General features: G+C 45.7%; 1 protein-coding gene across 1 annotated transcript in view; it reads left to right on the forward strand.

Annotated features, from left to right (window-relative positions):
• Window positions 1–245: 245 nt before the first annotated feature.
• The window catches only part of LOC128790625 (NADH dehydrogenase [ubiquinone] 1 alpha subcomplex subunit 10, mitochondrial-like), a gene marked incomplete at its 5' end in the record, with an annotated part of 32,225 nt that continues 12,069 nt past the window's right edge, over window positions 246–20,401 (forward strand). The window contains 7 exons of the mRNA XM_053947546.1: window positions 246–377; window positions 461–547; window positions 1,482–1,603; window positions 3,083–3,162; window positions 6,231–6,285; window positions 16,006–16,155; window positions 16,892–16,977. Of these exons, the coding sequence (XP_053803521.1) occupies window positions 246–377; window positions 461–547; window positions 1,482–1,603; window positions 3,083–3,162; window positions 6,231–6,285; window positions 16,006–16,155; window positions 16,892–16,977 (712 nt within the window). The remainder of the gene's footprint in view (window positions 378–460; window positions 548–1,481; window positions 1,604–3,082; window positions 3,163–6,230; window positions 6,286–16,005; window positions 16,156–16,891; window positions 16,978–20,401) is intronic.

The raw sequence follows: 20,401 nt of genomic DNA on the forward strand, positions 1-20,401 counted from the left end.
TCACGACACCCCGCAAGAAGCGGATCGTGACATTAAAATTGGCGTCACGGACAGGATTTCTGTCTAGACAGAAGGGTTGCAGCTGAAAAGGCACCCAGACTGTCTTTGGAAATTCACAAAGGATCCACTAGTGCAAAAGGCGGGACACTTGTTTTGTTGTTGTTGTGTATCTGGTCTGGGAAGGAAGGGACAACTTGAAGCAACTAAGCAGAGCCTCCCAGGCAGATTATTGTCCTTTCACCCAGCCTTCTGTAGCCTGGAGAAGTTCTACGCGGACCCCGAGTCTCCCGACGGGCACTCGTACCGCCTGCAGTCCTGGATCTTCGGGAGCCGAGTCCTGCAGTACGCCGACGCCTTGGAGCACCTGCTCAGCACAGGTTGGGGAATCATGGAATGGTTTGGGCTGGAAGGGACCTTGCAGCTCCTTTTGTTCCAACCTGGAGCCTGCTCTCCCTTGCAGGTCAAGGCGTGGTGCTGGAGCGCTCTCCCTACAGTGACTTCGTGTTCCTGGATACCATGTTAAAGCAGGGATATGTCCACAAGAGATGTGAGTTCCTGCCAGCAAAAGGAAGCTGATTGGCCATAATCTCTCAGGAGTCTGGTAGTTAACTTTACTTTAAAAAGAAACAAAACATTCCTGCTTGGAAGGAGGGATTCCTTTAAAGGTTCGGTGTTCATGTGTTGTATGTTGCTGGGTGGAGCTAGTCTGAGACAAAAGATAAAGGGCAGGAATTGAAATGCAAAGCGTTTCATTTGTAAGGAAAAACCCTTTTTCGCTGTGAAGAGAGTCAAACCCTGGAGCAAATCACCTGGGATCTCCCCCCTGGAGATACTTGGAACGCTGTGGGTGGAGTTCTCAGCAGAGTGCTTGAACCGGGTGATTTGGGGATGTTCCTGCCAACCTGAGTGATTTGGTTTGGGGTTATGGGTGCTGAGCTCCTGAGCTGTTGCTGCATGTTCTTAGCAAATCTGTTCTTTTGGCTGCTCCTGAGGTGGACATAACTGTTTTCTTGACTGCCTCCTGGTTTTGCTGTTGGATTTAAGAGGTGTATATATTTGTTTTTTGCCACCTGCTGTAAGTTACTGGATGGCTTTGAGAGCTGATAATGATGACCTGTGTCTGCATTGCTGAGGCAGCAAAGCCCAGCAATCCACAGTTTAATACAAAATCCCAGTTTGGATTGTACTGGAATCCTTAGGGAACAAAAATCTTGATTACAGCTACTGCTGCTTATTGTCTCTAAATGGTGGAGGAAAAGCTGAGATTCCTGTAAACCTGAGCCAGGAATAAAGTCCCTCTTTACTACAACTGGGTTTAGATTCTTAGATCTCAGTGCATGGAAGTTTTCTGGAGAAAGATTTTCTGTAAACTTCCTGAATTCTGTTAGAGGAAAGGCATACCCTGAACTTGCTCTGTGAGCCCAGAAGAAGAGACTCCAAATACAGAGGTGGGGAATGCGATTTGTTTGTGTTTTACACAGGCCTTGATCACTACAAAGAGGTCAAGGAGATCAGCATTTCTGAGTTGCTGCCACCTCACTTGGTCATTTATGTAGATGTGCCTGTCCCAGAAGTGCAGAAGAGGATTAAAGAGAAAGGCAAGGTAATTTGATCTCTAATTATTGCCTAGTTCTCTCATCTTTATTATTACTTGTCTCTCACAATTGCTGCCTGCTAATGTCTGTTGTAATCACACCTTGTATGGAGTCCTGTGGGGTTTGCTGCTGAATGCTGCTTCTGAGGAGCTGCTTGTCCTTTGAGGTGTGAGATCTGTGTGGTGGTGGTGACTGTGTGGGTATTCTTGTATGCTTGCTTTAAAAAGGCAAAAAAAAAAAAAGGCAAAAATCAACTTTTTGTGTGACTGCATCAATATGCTGTCATTTGTGGAATGAGAAATTGTTTTAAGAGCAGGTGCATTTTTGTAGCTGCCACTTCAGGAGCTGTGGGCAGGTGATGTGCTGCTTGCAATGCACTTAGAGATGATCTATTTCTTATTCCTGAGTGCCAGGAGGCCAGCTGGGGTCCCTGGCTCCTGCTTCCCAGTTGACTGCTGCCTCAGCCCTGTGCTGGGGTTCATGTGTGAGTCACCTGGGATCAGCAGGTTCACTTAACTCCCTGGATTCCAGCAAATCACTGCTGGATGACTGCATTACTGAGCTAGTCTTGGCTCAGGAAAGCTGTAGGGTGCTTTTGGGGAATGACTAATGTAAGTAAGGTTTGTAATTTGGGGTTTATTTCCCCTCTTTCTTTGATACTTAGATGTGTACTTGTAACTGTTTGCAGATGTGTTACGAGGATTCAAGGATGTTTGTCTTGCCTTGTTGAAAGGCTATGGGAAATGCAGTTTAACTCTGGGAGACCTGATAGATTAAAAGAAGGCTTTGATTTATTAGAAAAAAGTTCTCAATTAAGAAGTTCTTCATGTACTGGGGGAACCTGTGAGTTCTTGGCCCTTCTGAGCATGAAAATCAGTGGCATTTTTGAAACCTTTGGAAAGAAACTGCTGATGTAGCTTGTGACTTTTTGGGTGCTGGGCTGTGGCAGTGCTGAGCTCTGTAGGATTTATTTGGGGAACACATGGTAGATGAGAGAAATTCCTGGTGTTTTGTAAATGTGGCATTGAAAGTACACTGTGTGGAAAGCAAACTGGTTAACAGCAGGGATGAGATCCATGAAATTTCTCAGGAGTTTGGAGTGGGTGTTTGCCCATGCACTTGTCTGAAACTGTGGAAATAGGTGCAAATTTGGCCTCCCTATAGAAAAGGTGGACTCAGACAGTCTTCTCCTGTTTTCTGGCTGGCTATTACAGCTCCCTGGAACGTGTAGTTAGCAAGGATCAGTCGGTCCTTGGGTAGCTGGGGGCTGCTCTAGATATTTTACGGCATGTAAGGAATTCCAAACACTCCAAATAAAACTCTTAATTCTTTGAAACTTTCACTCGTGTGCATGTGGTTCACTTGGATGTTTGACTGTTTATCCCAGAGTGAGCCCTTGGCAGGTGGTGGAGCAGACCTTGGAGTCTGTGCTGGTGGGAAAAGAAAGTAAGCTAATTCCACAGCTTTTTCTGTTTATTTGTTTGTAGCCATATGAGAAAAAGGTGTCTCCTTCCTATCTCCAGAGCATTGAGGATGCTTACAAGAAGACCTTCCTACCAGAGATCAGGTTAGCAAAGCAAAATGTTTTACCTCTTAGATCTTTGAGCAAAAATGTGTGCAAACCTTAAAATCTCTGCCAATATCAACAAATCATGTGAAAAAATCCTCTTTGTGCTGCAGGGTACAGTATTGTGGCCTCGTGAAGGGGTGCTGCACTCACAGCATAAGAACTGTGTGAGTGTAGTTACTTCTGCCATCCCAGAAGCCTGATGCCAGTGTTGCAAGATGAAAATGGGCTCAGGAATGGTGTGCCGAATGCCACAGCTATGGCTGTGTGTGTTTGCACGACCTGAGGAGAGAGTGATGCAATACAAGCTTTTCTCAGGCCTTTTTGGAAGGCTTTAGGGCTTTTCTCTCTTCAAGAAGTGCTTTCAGTTGTCCCAGAATCCCAGAATGGTTTGGGTTGGAGGGACCTTAAAGCTCATCCAGTACCACCCCCTGCCATGGGCAGGGACACCTTCCACTATCCCAGGTTGCTCCAAGCCCTCTAGGACCTGGCCTCTTCCCTGGACACTTCCAGGGATCCAGGGGCAGCCACAGCTGCTCTGGGCACCCTGTGCCAGGGCCTCAATGGTTCCTCCCTGGTTCCTTCCCAATATCCCCTCTAACCCTGCCCTCTGGCAGTTGGAAGCCATTCCCTGTGTCCTGTCTCTTGCTGGGCTCCCCTGGCTTCCTCTAGCTGGGAAGCAAAAACGTGTGCCCTGTAAACCTTGGATGAAACAGAGCTTGCCAGCTCTCCCAGCTCTTATAAAAGAGCTCTAGGAAAATTAAAATTGTCCTAAAAATCTAAAAGCAGAATTACGGTCCCTCATAATTCTGGAAGGGAAACTCTCAAAGGGTATCAGATGAATTAACTGTGTAAGTTCTGGTGCGTGCAGGAGGCTGATAGAAATCAGAGTAGATTCCCAGGTGTTTTGTAGCCTGCCTGTGTCCCCCTGGGGCTTGCTGCATCTCCCAAGGTGGATCAGTGTGGTGGCTCTGCCAGCTCCTGAAGCGGGTAACTCGATATTGAGCTTGTCACTCGTGCAGGCAGGGGTTGTTGGTGTCACGTGTGGTCAGCGGCCTCCCCGTGTGTCCCCACAGCCAGCACGTGGCTCTTGGAAGGGAATGGGAAGCCTTGGGAATGTCATCTCCCTGAGAGCAAACTGCTGCAGTCACTGGTGGGGAGAAAGCTGCTGCTTGTTCTCTGGAGCAGATCAAGCCCCAGGTGCATCTTGTGGTGCTCAGTGAGGCTAAATCCTAAATCCTGCTGTGATTTCACCTCCTTGCCCTCTGTGCAAGGTCAGTGCCCCTGTTGGGCAAACCCCCTCTGCTCGGCATCCTGGCAGCGGATGGGCTCCCAGCAGCCTGTCACACTGATCTGTGTCTCTGTCCCCTGGCTGTGGGGGAGCTGGGAGTGTGTGAATCCAGCTCTGTGCACCTCAGGGTGGCTCCGATCTGGGGTAAATGCAGAAGCCACAGCTGCCTGAGCTGTTTGTTTGCTGTCAGTGGCGCAGAGGGCTGTGTTCATGCTACCTGTTACCTCTTAGTCTGCCTATTTTGATTCCCTGACTCCTGGTAATGCCCAAAATCTGGTCCAAACAGGCTAACAAGAGTTGCTATAGACGGCTGAGCAAACTCCTGCCTGCTTTCCACATTGGCGTTTGTTTGCTTGTTCCTTGAAAAGCAGTTTGTTACTGGGCAAAACTCCTGTTATCTTGTGCTGTTTCACTGGAGCGGCCTGATGCTGCCTGAAGTGGTTTATAGTGGATTTTTGCCTTAAAACTGATGCTTTCTTTCTAGTTGACTTGTTACGAATGTCTTTAATGTTTTTATTGGTAGTGAGATTTGTGAGCTGGGTGCTGTGGCAGGTACTGCCTGGTGATTTGGAACAGTGTTTGGGTTCTGTTTGATTTTTCTCTTTTCCTGGAGCAGAGCCTTAAGATTGGTAATGTTCTCTTTCATATCCAGCACTGCTTCCACTGAGCAGCTGTTTTTTCTTAAGGAAAGCTCTGATAATCTGCAGAGTCACTGAGCAGCTGCTTTCTCTTAATGAAGCCCTGATAATCTGCAGAGTCAAATCAAGAGATGGGATGAAGTGATTTGATCGGTGTCCTTAATGCAGTTGCTGGTGTCAGGCTCTGTTGAAGGCTGACCTCTCCCTTGGGCTGATATTGAGGAGAATCTCTCATTCCAGGCGCCTGCCCCATGCCTGCAAGTGTCCAAGGCCAGGTCCTACAGCACCTGGAGCAACCTGGTGTAGTGGAAGGTGTCCCTGCCCATGGCAGGAGATGGAACAGGGTGAGCTTTAAGGTCCTGTCCCACCCAAACCATTCTGGGATTCTACCAATTTTTCTCCACACTCCTAAACTTTGTTGTGTGATGTTTGGTATAACGTCCACATTGAGCAGCTATTCCAGGACCTTCCAGCTTCTCCAGCTGGAAACAGCTATTGCTGAATGTGGCTGAACATGTGTGGTTTGAAAGGTTCGTGTAGGAGCTCCTGTTGTGGCTCTGCTCTGCAAGTGCCTTTTCTCTGAAGGCTGCTGGCTGATGAAAAAAAGCAATCTTCTAACCAGGAAACATTACCTTTTAAAAAAGTTTTTGCACTTACAGATCATGCTGCCTACACTTGTACTCATTCAGCTAGCTCAGCCTGAGCAAATAGTGACAAATGAATGCATTCTTGTCTTGAAATGACTCACAGCTAGTCATGCACTTGGAAAAAAGGAAAATCTACCACAGTTTTGGGTTAGACTGAAAATTTCACTTATTTTCAAGTAGATTGGGCAGTTGTAATAGGGGCAAGTATCCACACGAAGTAAATGAAAATAAAATCACATGTGTGGTTTAAAAAAAAATTTTCCAGCTGAAGTTACGTAGATATCCAGGCCATTTGCCCTTTAAAAGCAACTTTCCACCAGCCAAGAAGCAGCTGACAGGTGCAACAGGAATTCTAGGAGCAGTCTAAAAAATGGCAATGATTCTGGTTTGGTGTTTATGCCTTTTAACTTCATTTCTGTTCCTTTTGGAGCAGCAGGGGAGGATGGGTACAGCAGTTTTATCAGGGGAATTCAATTTCTGTGTTCTTTGCAGTGAGAGCAGTGAAGTTCTGCAGTACACAGCGACTGCAGCTGAGGATGTGGAGAAGGTAAGTTTTGCTTTTCTGGGAGTAAGTTTAATCGATTTCCCTTAGTTCAGTGAACTTTCCCCCTCAAGGAGGGTTATTAGCAGGGTAAGAGAAGCCTTTTGCTTCACCATTGTTAACTGTCCTGTCTAGCTGCTATTCCCTGAGGGAAAGAGCACCAAGGTTTTTGAGACTCTGAACAGGTTTTGGGCCCATTTTGGTTCTAGGGATAGATGTCTGTTAATAACAGTAATATGATGTTAACTGGATAATAATAATAATCCTACGTGGAAGCTTGGCAAGTGTCCTGGTTCAGGGCAAGTCTGGGGAAAGAATTCCCCTCCCCCCCCACAAAAGGGTTCCTTTAGGAAAGCAGAGTCAATTGGCCCCTCCCCCCAGCCGGTTCGGGAGAAAATACCTCTGGAGGAAAAAAGTGGAAAAAACCTGTTTATTACACAAGAGAACTTAGACAATATTAAACAATAAGACTTCTTGCCACTCCAAGAGAGACAAATTCAGAGCAAATCCCCCCCGGGCTGCAGCTCAGCTCACTCAGTCTCTGACCAGTCCTTCCGGCGCTGGCAATGCCGCGGCCCAGGCCCGGCCCGCTGGGCCACAGATGTGAGCTGCTGATGCTCTTCTGGTGTTCAGTCCAGAGCAGGTCCAGAGAAAGGGAAAAAAAACCACAGTCCAGGGAACTTCTCTGCCTCAGCTAGCTAAAACTAACTAGAAAAAGCAAAGGAGAGCTCTGTTTCGCTGTCCGTCCGTCTGCAGACAACACCGTCCCGGAGCCGGAATGTGGAGGAGGGAGTGAGTTTTTTGAAAACAAACCCTGAGCTTCTTCCCTCCTCCTTTCACTCTTGGAACAAGACTTCAACATAAACAGGGCAGACGATTGGGGATAAAGGCATCATACAGCCACCCTAGGACATTCCACCCCTTATCCCATATCGTCAGCTTACTACTAAAACTAATATATATAGTCAAACCCTATAAATAGATACATTATACATCTAATATACAACTATACACAGACAATGGCAGCAGTATTCAGCAAACAGTGATATTTATACATAGTTCTCACCCAACAATCAGATCTCCCTGAGGTACACATCGTGTTCTTCCATCTCTCTGCATTACCCACCATGTACAACCTGGTCCCTGAGCAAAGACAATCCCACGAATGGGTTTGTCCGTACTTGAAGCAGAATTGATCCACACTGTCTTTCCTAACAAGCCTCTAACATGCACTACTGGGACTTTGTCTCCATCTACTATATTCAAAAGCTGAGACTGGGCAGGGCCCCATCGACTGGTAGAGCCTCGGGTGTTAACTAACCAGGTGGCTTTTGCCAGATTCTGTTCCCAATTCTTGAGAGATCCCCCACCCAATGCTTTCAGTGTGGTTTTCAACAATCCATTGTACCTCTCTACTTTTCCTGCAGCTGGTGCATGGTAGGGAATATGGTACACCCACTCAATGCCATGTTCCCTAGCCCAAGTGTTGATAAGGCTGTTCTTGAAATGAGTTCCATTGTCGGACTCAATCCTCTCAGGGGTACCATGCCTCCAAAGAATTTGCTTTTCAAGGCCTAGGATGGTGTTACGGGCCGTAGCATGAGGCACAGGATAGGTTTCCAACCATCCTGTGGTGGCTTCTACCATTGTGAGCACATAACGCTTGCCGTGGCGTGTCTGGGGCAGTGTGATGTAGTCAATCTGCCAGGCCTCCCCATATCTGTACTTGGACCACCGCCCACCGTACCACAGGGGCTTTACCCGCTTGGCCTGTTTGATGGTAGCACATGTCTCACAGTCGTGGATTACCTGAGATATACTGTCCATGGTTAGATCCACCCCTCGATCTCGTGCCCACTTAAAAGTGGCATCTCTACCCTGATGGCCTGAGGCATCATGGGCCCATCGTGCCAAGAACAATTCCCCTTTGTGTTGCCAATCCAAGTCTATCTTTGATACCCCTATCTTTGCAGCCCGATCTACTTGCTGGTTGTTTTGGTGTTCCTCATTGGCTCTGCTCTTGGGGACATGGGCATCTACATGACGAACTTTCACCGGTAGCTTCTCTACCCTGGTGGCAATGTTTTTCCACTCATCAGCAGCCCAAATTGGTTTTCCTCTACGCTGCCAATTAGCTTTCTTCCACCTCTCCAGCCACCCCCACAGAGCATTGGCTACCATCCATGAATCAGTGTAGAGGTAGAGTTTTGGCCACTTCTCCCTTTCAGCAATGTCCAGGGCCAGTTGAACCGCTTTGAGTTCAGCAAATTGACTCGATCCACCTTCCCCTTCAGTAGCTTCCGCAACTCGTCGTGTGGGACTCCATACGGCTGCTTTCCACTTCCGTTTCATTCCTACAATGCGGCAAGAGCCATCAGTGAAAAGAGCATAGTGTGTTTCTTCTGCTGGCAGTTGGTTATATGGTGGCGCTTCTTCAGCATGTGCCACTTCCTCCTCTTCATCTGCAAGACTAAAGTTTTCACCTTCAGGCCAGTTTGTAATTATCTCCAAAATCCCAGGGCGATTCAATTTTCCAATCCGGGCGCGCTGCGTAATAAGGGCAATCCACTTGCTCCATGTGGCACTGGTGGCATGGTGGGTGGAGGGAATCTTTGCTTTGAACATCCACCCCAGCACTGGCAGTCGGGGTGCCAGGAGGAGTTGCGCTTCTGTACCGATCACCTCCGAGGCGGCCTGAACTCCTTCATAGGCTGCTAAAATTTCCTTCTCTGTTGGAGTATAGTTGGCTTCAGACCCCCTATAGCTTCGACTCCAAAATCCCAGTGGTCGGCCTCGAGTCTCACCAGGCACTTTCTGCCAAAGGCTCCAGGACAAACCATGGTTCCCGGCTGCAGAGTAAAGCACATTCTTCACATCTGGTCCTGTCCTGACTGGGCCAAGGGCTACTGCATGGGCAATCTCCTGCTTGATCTGGGTGAAGGCTTGTTGCTGCTCAGGGCCCCAGTGGAAATCATTCTTCTTGCGAGTGACCAGGTAGAGAGGGCTCACGATCTGGCTATACTCAGGAATGTGCATTCTCCAAAAACCTATGGCGCCTAAGAAAGCTTGTGTTTCCTTCTTGCTGGTTGGTGGAGACATCGCTGTGATCTTGTTAATGATATCTGTAGGAATCTGACGCCGTCCATCTTGCCACTTCACTCCCAGGAACTGGATCTCTCGAGCAGGTCCCTTGACCTTGCTCTTCTTGATGGCAAAACCAGCTTTCAGGAGAATCTGGATGATTTTCTCTCCTTTCTCAAATACCTCTGCTGCTGTTTTCCCCCACACAATGATGTCATCAATGTACTGCAGGTGTTCTGGAGCCTCACCCTTTTCCAGTGCAGCCTGGATCAGTCCATGGCAGATGGTGGGGCTGTGTTTCCACCCCTGGGGCAGTCGGTTCCAGGTGTACTGCACGCCCCTCCAGGTGAAAGCAAACTGAGGCCTGCATTCTGCTGCCAGAGGAATGGAGAAAAACGCATTGGCAATATCAATAGTGGCATACCACTTTGCTGCCTTGGACTCCAGCTCGTACTGGAGTTCCAGCATGTCCGGCACAGCAGCGCTCAGCGGTGGAGTCACCTCATTTAGGGCACGGTAGTCCACTGTCAATCTCCATTCTCCTTCGGATTTACGCACAGGCCAGATGGGACTGTTGAAGGGTGAATGGGTTTTGCTAACCACCCCTTGGCTCTCCAGCTCACGGATCATTTTGTGGATGGGGATCACGGCATCTCGATTCGTTCGGTACTGCCGGCGATGCACTGTCGAGGTCGCAATTGGCACTCGTTGCTCTTCTACCTTCAAAAGTCCTACTGCAGATGGGTTTTCCGATAGTCCAGGTAAGCTGTTCAATTGCTTGATGCCCCCTGTCTCTACAGCTGCTATTCCAAATGCCCACCTGAGTCCCTTTGGGTCTTTGAAATACCCACTTCGGAGGAAGTCTATGCCTAAAATACATGGGGCCTCTGGGCCAGTTACAATAGACTGTTTCTTCCACTCATTTCCAGTCAGGCTGATCTCAGCTTCCACTGACGTAAAGTCCTGTGATCCCCCTGTCACACCAGCAATAGAAACAGGTTCTGTCCCCACATAGTTTGATGGGATTAATGTGCACTGCGCACCAGTGTCGACCAAAGCTTTATATTCTTGTGGTTCTGATGTGCCAGGCCAACGAATCCACACCGTCCAGAAAATACGGTTTTCCCTAGCCTCTACCTGGCTAGAGGCAGGGCCCCTCTAAGCCTGGTTATCCTTCTTTCCTGGGGCATATGTCTTGGAGGTTCCTTCAAGGGGATCGAAAATATCGTCATCATCATCATATATGGCAGTTTGGTTATGGGTCACTGGAGCTGCTTCCCTTTTGGTGAAAATTCCTCTCGGAGTCTTGCTTCCCTTCAATTCACGCACCCGCTGTGCCAGATCAGCAGTAGGTTTCGCATCCCATTTCCTCATATTTTCTCCACAATCGCGCAGGAAGAACCACAGCTCAGCTCGTGAGGTGTACCTTCTCTCCCTATCTGAGGGACGTCTGCGTTGGGTACCAGGACCTCTGATCTGTACTGCAGAAATTTTAAGAAGGTCCTCTTTAATCTCCTCCCTGAATCTCTTAAGATTCTCCTCTATCTTGTTCTCTATCTTTTTTTCTAGTTTCTGCACTTGTGTTTCTACTGCTGCAATTCTCATGTGTGTTGGGCCATGTACAGCATCTGCATATGCTCGGAGCTTCTTTGTCATATCAAGCACAGTCTCCTCACCGTCATCTTGCTTCATTATTGCTACAGCAGAAGCATATTCATCTGGCCCAAGTCTTACAAGTTTTCGCCACATCACAGATGTACATGGTACCAAGTCTGGATTTACAGTATCTAGATCGTCCGAGAAGACAATCTCTGCCACTGCCATTTCCCTCAAGCGTTGAATTCCTTGCTCTATAGTCTTCCACTGGGTTTGCTGCATATAAAGATCATCTGCACACAAGTATCTTTGTGCTACACTGTCCAGAACCCGTGCCCAGAGGCTGCGAGGATTAGCCCCCCTCATCATTCCTTGATCAATGGCAGGATCATGTGACAGGGATCCCAAATGTCTCGCTTCGCTACCATCCAGAATTGTAGCCTCCCCTGCAGCATCCCAAAGACGGACCAACCAACTAATTATAGACTCATCAGGTCGTCGAGTGTAATCCTTCCTTAGGCCACGAAGGTCCTTCAGGGAATAGGACTCAGTAGTGGCTTCTGATCCTGCATCAGTTGCCTTAACTTCGGCTTTTGTGTCAGTAATTAGCTTTGAGGGTCCTTCTCCTGGATCATCATCATCAGTCCCTGGCCGGTCAGTTTTGCTTCTCTTCTTTCCCGCAGCAACTGCCAGTGGTTTAGCTACAGCCTGAGTAACTGGGGGGTTGGCTGCGGACTGAGTGACTGGGATTGCTGCTGGTTTATCTCCCTGCCCCCCTGCCTCTGTCTGCTGGCCTACAGTATCTAGCAGTGTGCGATAAGCATAAGCCAGAGCCCAGCTTATTGCAATGATCCTTTTCTCCTTAGAGTCATCATGGCACTTCTCTTTCAGGTATTTCCCTACCTCATCTGGGTTCTGAATTTGTTCACTTGGAAAATCCCACTCTACAGGGTCAGAAAATTCCTTCAGGGTCTGGCCTATTTTCTCCCATTCTCCACACCACTTAGGATTTTCCACATCTGGATGAGGGGTTTCATCAGTCCCTCTGGATTTTTCAGCCTTCACTCTAGAGAAACTGCAGGCTGTATAAAGGAAGTTTCCCAGGGAGTTTCCCAGAATAAATACCAGAAAGAGGGTCTCTTTAACATTCAGGGGAGACTGAACATTCTCAAAAAATGACATAACAGATTCAAAAGAGAAGAAGGAAAGGAGGGGTTGGAAAACCTCATCCTCTGCTCCTCCTCTAACAAACCAGGTGCAATTACTAATAAACTCCCAGAACATCCTACTGGAACTAGGATGCAGGGTAGGGTGAAAAAACCATAAAGCATACATATTTCGAACAGAATCCAGTATCTTTACAAGCGCCTTATAAATCACTATTGCCAAGGCCAGCACAATAGCTATTTTAATCTGTGCTCTTCTACTGTAAAAACCGCGTGTAAGGGACAATCCTAGTGACCAGAAAAGTACTAAAACCTCAAAAAGGCCTAGTGACCAGAACCACATGAAGGCCTCCACCCCAAGAGACATTATGGATGTAAGCAACATGGCTACCGGGTGCTTTAACCCACTACAAAACAAACACAACCAGCATGCAATCAGTAGAGGAATAAAGGTTTTTTCCACTTTCTCGAGCCCCGGTAGTTGGGCGCCAAAATAATGTATTTGTCCTGGTTCAGGGCAAGTCTGGGGAAAGAATTCCCCTCCCCCCCACAAAAGGGTTCCTTTAGGAAAGCAGAGTCAATTGGCCCCTCCCCCCAGCCGGTTCGGGAGAAAATACCTCTGGAGGAAAAAAGTGGAAAAAACCTGTTTATTACACAAGAGAACTTAGACAATATTAAACAATAAGACTTCTTGCCACTCCAAGAGAGACAAATTCAGAGCAAATCCCCCCCGGGCTGCAGCTCAGCTCACTCAGTCTCTGACCAGTCCTTCCGGCGCTGGCAATGCCGCGGCCCAGGCCCGGCCCGCTGGGCCACAGATGTGAGCTGCTGATGCTCTTCTGGTGTTCAGTCCAGAGCAGGTCCAGAGAAAGGGAAAAAAAACCACAGTCCAGGGAACTTCTCTGCCTCAGCTAGCTAAAACTAACTAGAAAAAGCAAAGGAGAGCTCTGTTTCGCTGTCCGTCCGTCTGCAGACAACACCGTCCCGGAGCCGGAATGTGGAGGAGGGAGTGAGTTTTTTGAAAACAAACCCTGAGCTTCTTCCCTCCTCCTTTCACTCTTGGAACAAGACTTCAACATAAACAGGGCAGACGATTGGGGATAAAGGCATCATACAGCCACCCTAGGACATCCCCACTTGGGAGGAAGGAGAGGAGAATTACCCATGGGCTGTCTCCAAGGGCTTTTTGGGTCTTCATCCTGATGAGATGAAATTTTTACCCTACTTATACACAGCCCAAACCCCCTCTCCTCCTATGTTATGTGCAGTGTGATCTTGGCAGAGAGTTGAGTAATGTATACATATGTGTGGTAGCCTGTACCTCATTAAGCTTATTAGCATACTCAGAGCGTGTATTTTAATATTTCACTGCCCTAATCAGACTAAAATTACATTTTTGCCTGAGGTGTCCTTCAATGTTCTGGTTATATGACTGTGTGAAGCAGAAAAGATTGATAAGGACTTCCCTGGTCCTAAAATTAAGACTCCATTTGCCCCCACAGGTGCACTGCTGTTTGTCTCTAGGCCTTTGGGTTGCCTTTATAAGAACAGGGTTGTGTGCCACATTCTGGGTCCTCTGCTGTTGTGGATGGATTTTTGGGTGCTCCTGCACTTGATAATAAAGGTTATCATTAATAACCAGTAGACCTGTGGGATGGTGTGGGTTTATACCCCTATAAATTGGCTGGTGGCTTCAGTGTGACAGCAGATAATAAATACAAAAATACACAAAAAATCAGGCTGAAATGAACAAAAAAGCTGAGGTTGTGATGTGAATATAGAGAATAATATGAAGATATTGTTAATATTATTATATTTTATTAATGAATATATTATTATTATAATAATATATGAATATATTAATAATATTAATATCTTTTAACATATCAAAATAAAATAATATATAAAATATATATTAATAATATTAACATATTAATGATATTAAAATAGATTATTAATATTATTATTATTTCCATTTATTAATAGTATCGACAATATTAATATTTAATATAACGATATATGTTTTATTAATATATTAAATAAATTATATTTAATTTATATATTAATATATAAATAATATTCTAATTTATTAATATATTAATATTAATAAATTAATATTTCATGATATATTTTAATATTGTTTATTGATATATTTTAATAAATATTAATGTATTTTAATTGTAATAAATTATATAAATAATATATTTTTCTGGATAGTGATATAGAAGCAAGGATAGGAGTTGAGAGCTGTGGTGTTTCAAGATGGGTTCTTGGTGAATTCAAGGAAAGTTGGGATGGGGGTTAAATGCCTGATTTTTTTCCCGTTTCCTTCTCTCTGGACACATCTCCAAGTGGTCAGAATAAAGCAGGTTGTTTGCTCCCTAGATTTTTTTGTAGGAAACCCCATTATTAGAGATTTGATTTTAATCCTTTAAATCAGGGTTTAAAGTCAGTCTGAAGCTCTTAGTGTTCAAGGAGGGACTCTCCTGAGCTCAGCAGTCTTGTCATTGCTCTAAATAGGGTCATCAGATGCACCAGTGCAGTCTTTGATTTGCTTGGACAAATCTGGACTAGGGGAAGAATTATTATTTGGAAGTTAAAGTATAATGCCACAGAATGCTTAAGGTTGGAAAAGACCCTGTAAGATTATCCAGCCCATGATGTTGTCATTGTCAGTGTCAATGGGTATTGCTGGTAGATACTGATACTTGAAAGAATTTGGTTGTTTTTTCCCCCTTTTCTGTTCAGATTCAGTTTCCCTCTGGGATGACACAGAAGAAATTTGGAAATAAGGATTGGCAGGAGAGCTTTGGCTTGTAAGGTGTGTATTTACACAGGTGTATCCTCTTGACAGACAGCAGTGTTCATTAGCCCACTCCAATCTGTTTGCTTAGGGATTTGGGAGCTGAATTTTTATGGCCTTACAGTTTAATAACTTTTGGGTTGTTCAGAGCACACATACACAGCTTAGAAACGATTTTTTAAGTGTCCTAAAAAGGTCAGTTAGGGTTTCCTGTTGTAATTCACTTTGCTTCTAGTGGCTGAAGGAGTAATGAGTGCTGAAATGAGCTTCATTAGGATGTTTCACACTTGTTTAGCTTGAGGGTAAAACTGGGAATACAAAGTTAGCTCTATGTTTAATTTCTTTTAAAGCCTTGGATATTTGCTCTAATTCCTGGGGGGTGCCAGGGCATTCCGTATAAATTAAGTAGTTTTCTTCTGTCCTGGTTGTGAAACTGATGCCATTGTTAAGGAGCTGCTGGGAGAGAGACCTTCTCATGTGATGATAGCAGTGAGCAAAACTAATTTGAATGCAGATTCCTTTCCCCCTGTAGCACATTTTGAGCCCATTGTAGCAACTCTGTGATTAGTGCTGTTACCAGGTTCAGAGAGTTTCCAAAGCTTTGCTGTGGAGTGGAGAAGGAATTGCTTGTGTTCAGCTTGTCAGTTAAATAAGTCAAAGAAATAATGGCTGTTTGAACTAACTTAACTTACACCTCTCTTCCTCTTATCTTGGAGTTATGTTGCAGCAGTTTGTGCCTCAAAAGTGTTTATTCAGTCATGTCCAAATCATTATTTCTTACCAATTCTGGTAGGAGTGGATCTTTATAGTTAAGGCTACTTTGTAATAGCACTTGGTTATAATTTTTTAAGTGGTAATATCTGGGATTTAGTGTTTGCAGGGAATAATTACAGTGTATTTAAAGAACACAAGGATTTTTCTTTTCTCATCCTGTCACTTCATCGCTGACATGGGCTCACCTGTCAATGGGGTGACAGTGTGCCATCAGGAATTTGGTCATGACCTCAGCTTTATCCTTTCCCTATGGAAAAGGTCTCTGGAAAGGGATGTTTGGAGCTGTAACAATCTGCTCCTTCCCAGGTTGCTCCTAGGTGCTGTCTCCATCTCATCAGGCACCTGAAGTGCATTTTCCTGACTCCAGGGCAGGTTTCCCTCAGCTCCAGGCAGCCAGGTGTGATAAGCAATTACCTCCTGGAGCAGCAAAGGTCTGTTTTCTGGTGGATCCAGGCTGTAAGTGAAGCTCAAACCAGGGATTGATAAGTTTGGGGATGGTGAAGGAATGGATTGCTGAGGTGGCATTGCTTATTTGAAGGGTTCTGAGCTGTGAGTTACCTTTCCTTTCATGCATGGGTGGGTTGTGGTGGATGGTGAAATCCTGAGCCCTTGGACTCATCGCTGCAGCTCCTGTAGGCCTGAGTTTTCCAGCCTGAAATGTGCCTTTGTTTCTGTGCTGTGAAGCACACAGCACTGAGGCAGATGCCACACCTGCTCCCCTGCCTGTCTCTGAGGATGTGTTACTGAGCCTCTCTGGGAATAAAACTGACCAAACCTTATTTTTGTAACACAAAGGAGTTAAATTTAGACTTATCTCCATTTCGTCCTCCTTCTCCCTCAGGGGTGAGGTTGTATCTTCTTGGCTTTTCAGCCCCAGTGGCAGGTTAAAGAAGAATGTCTTGGATCTGGTAAGAATTTGGCAACAAGGCACCTCTCAGCCAGTTTATTCCCTGCCGTCCAAAGCTGAAAGCACGGGATGTTAGGAGATCCCCCACGTGTGTGCCCAGTACTCCTGGCAGGGCCACAGCCTCCAGAAGTAGACCTGGGAGATGATCATGTTATCTCTAGACATTTGTCTTATTACTACAGCTTTAGCAGTGAGGCCTCTCTCATTTGTTTAATGAACTGTTTTGATTCTTTCATTGAGTTTTGGATCAAACCACCCTTAGAGAGCTTTCTTTTCTGATTCCAGGTAATTGAAGACATTGAGTACCTGAAGTTTGACAAGGGGCCATGGGTGGAGCAAGATGATGTTTCTTTCCATCACTTGAGACTTTAGTAAGTGTGATATCATCCAGCCACTGAGCAATTCTTGGCATTAAATCCCAGGGAAAATGGTCAAAGCCATGAGTTTTTGAAGGTGGGGTTATATTTTGTGATATTGATGCTTGGCACTGGAACGTGGTGTAGCATTTTTGCTGCTGATTGTTGAGACAAGAGGCTCCAGACAAGTTTAAGAGTGGTTTTTGTCGAAGATCCTTGTCTGCCCAGTTGGAAGAGATCAGACTCAGACACTGGAAAATAACTTGTTGGAATAGAATTTAATTTGATTTTAATAATTCTTTGCAAATGCATCATGTTTAATTTGTCAGTTTCTTTATATAAAATACAAAGATGTATATAAAGAATATAGCTGCACTTGTAAGGCTGTTAATACCAGAAGTGAGACAGGCTCCCCATTTTGCTGCAACTTCATCTTCATATTGAATGTGCAGCTGGAAATTTCAGTATAGTTACATTTTTAAAACAAAATGTAAGACTTATATTATTTTCATTATTTCCTGGTCATCTCACAGGTTAATAGAAACACAGATTTTTAAACTGAGTATGTGTCCCTAAGTTTGTCTTTGTGACAGGCATTGGAGAAGCCAGTTAAACTTTTTTTGCAGAATTGTGACATTTCTTGCATTTTACTTTTCTGTGCTGTTACTTTAAATACCTCCTAAAGCTAGAGATAATGCTCCTAATTGTATGGTTTTTCTATCAAGGAGTGAAGATAAATTGCAGAAGAGCAGTGCTGGGTGGTGTCTGAGAGGATCAAGTCATGATTTGGGTGCATTTTATGTGTCAAAGATGAGGTTTCTTTGTGTAGTGATTGGAGGATAAAATCTGGTGACTTAGGCCCTAAAAAATGATCACAGTCAGACTTCCTTTGAAAGAGGAAGTAAGTTGCTTGTTTTCCTATAGCCCCACACTACTAATGCAGTATTAGGAAAGGATTATTAATTGTGATGAGTAGGAGGGAGTTGAAGGAAACCTTACAATTACAGAAGTGTGTGAAGATACTGTATGAAAATTCTATTTCACAGTTTTAGAAGGGAACAAATTGCTTTAAGGACTGAATTTTTCATTGAACCTTGGAGGGGGGTGAGTCTACTGCACAAGGCTCTTGTCACCGTAGGTAATAAGAAATTTTTCTTTTGGCAAAAACACGGGGTTGTTTGAAGATCCTAGAATGCGATAAGCTGCTTATTTAAACCACAGAATCATAAAATATCCTGTGTGGAAGGGACCCGCATTGAGCATTGAGCCCAGCTCCTGGGGTTTGCTTTTGATTTTTTTTTTTTTTTTTGTGCTGGGTTGTCAGAGCATCGATAAAGGGGTGACAACACATCCTGCGCCAGCCTTGAGCTCATGTTTTGCTCAGCAGAGTGAGGGAATCCTGGGCAATGTCTCGGGCAGCATGGGAAGAGACTCTTTGTAAAAGTGTGTGTTTGGACATGATTTTTCCCCATGGTAACTCCAGAAAGGCAGGGAGCCCGCTGCAGGTTGGCCATGTTGGAATTGCATGCTGGATTCAATGCCCAGCCCAGGTGTGAGTCCATGAAGCCTAAAGTTGATGCTTTTCTCCCTTTTTCCAATGCCCGAATAGCAAAGAGCCTGTGGTCCCCACAGTTGTGCAGGTGTCCCGTGCCTATGGGAATTTTTCCTTTGGAAAGTGGTTTTCCTGCTTTCCTGGCACAGGTTCCCAGTGCCTGCCTCGTGTGCAGGCACCTGCTGCCCTCTCCTGGGTGTTCCTGGCAGGCTCCAGCAGCTATTTAGGATCGTTTAGGTTGGAAAAGCCCTCTGAGATCATGGAGTTCACCATTCTCCCAGCACTGCCGATCCCACCGAGAGCCCATGTCCCCAAGTGCCACACCCTCATGGCTCTGGAATGCTTCCAAGGACAGTGATTCCAGCACTGCCTGTTCCAATGCCTGACCACCCTTCCAGTGAGGAAATTTCCCCTCACATCTAATCGAAGTTCTGCCCTGTTGGGTTTTCCATCTGCAGTTGCTTCCTTTGTTGACCTCCCAGCTCTTGGGGCTGTCAGCCCTGCTGTTTTCTTCCACCCTCAGCTTGTACCACTGTGTCTGGGGGACCGGGATGGGTGAGCAGGACCGAGGAGAACTTTTTATTGCACATGGATAGGATCTAATGCATGGAAACCCCAGCAGGGCCTCTGAGTGCTTAATGCAGCTCATCAAACCGCTGAGCCCAACCCATGGGCAATCAGTTGCATAATGATCTCTTTTCTCTCCCTGCCTGCCCTTAAGTGCTCTCCCTTGCCCTGACAGCTTGGTTGTGGGGTCTTGGTAAAAGATTAAAAAGGGCTGCATTTGTGGCTTGGAAGCTGGAGGTGTCTTCCAAAGGATGTTCTTCACATCTTCCCTTCCTCTCCAACAGAAACCGTTATGGCTTTTTAAATGTCTCGGGGAGCTCCTCTGCTGCCACTGCACTGGTTCAGGCATGTTTTTATCTGGGCCCTTCCCAGTGCCATTTGTCTGTCTACATGTATTGCAAAATAAATTGCATTTGTGAGGAGGAGCTGCAGGCTGTGTAGCCTTGCCTGTGTTATTTATCAGCTCGGGGAACTTGCTGCGCTTGTTGCATCAGACAACTGCACAACTAAATCTGATCTGTCCCTGCAGCTCCTTCAGAACCTGGCAGAGAGGGACAGAGACCCTGCAGCTCTGCTTCCCAGTGTAGCTTTGCCTAGCAAGGGGAAGAAGTGTCCCTGTTTAAATGTCTGATTGCAAACAGCAGGACTAGAAGGGCTGGCAAGAGATGGGTTGGACCTGGCTTTGAAACTTCTGTCATGGAGACTCCAAAAATCTCATGAACTATTAACTGTAAAACTTCTGGCACTAGAAGCTATTTTCTTTAGCACCTTGGTTCTCTCTTCATCATAAAATAATAGAATCCCAGAATGGTTTGGGTTGAAAGGGACCTTAAAAGCCCATTTCATCCCTCCCCTTGCCGTGGGCAGGGACATCTTCCACTATCCCAGGTTGCTCCAAGCCCTGTCCACCCTGTCTTTTTGCTGCAGTTGAAACACTTCTTTTGTGATTTCTTCTTTGCAGTGGCTTTTCTAGGTTTGAAGAGCTGTTGTTGCACCTTCTTCCCTTTTCTTGCAGACCTGCTTTTTTTTGGAATTTTTTTTTTTTTTTTGTTCTTGATGCTGATGTTGAGTGTTTGCTCACCAAGGCAGTGGCTGTGCCTCACCTTGGCCATGCCGTACCTGTTCTGCCTGGCTAAATGAGGGAACTGGAGTCCCTTTGGCAGAAGGAAGAATATTAATTTCCTTTATCAACATAGAACTTATCTGGAATGGTTTTGTGGCGTTGGCTTTTAGGTCTCTCTTGTCACTTGAGGTTTTGTGAGTATGCCAACATCAGGTGTTGAGAAATCCCAGCCCAGACTATGCAAACTCAGGTGGTTT

Source organism: Vidua chalybeata, chromosome 7 (assembly GCF_026979565.1).
Source record: "Vidua chalybeata isolate OUT-0048 chromosome 7, bVidCha1 merged haplotype, whole genome shotgun sequence".
NCBI classification, from domain to species: Eukaryota; Metazoa; Chordata; class Aves; order Passeriformes; family Viduidae; genus Vidua; species Vidua chalybeata.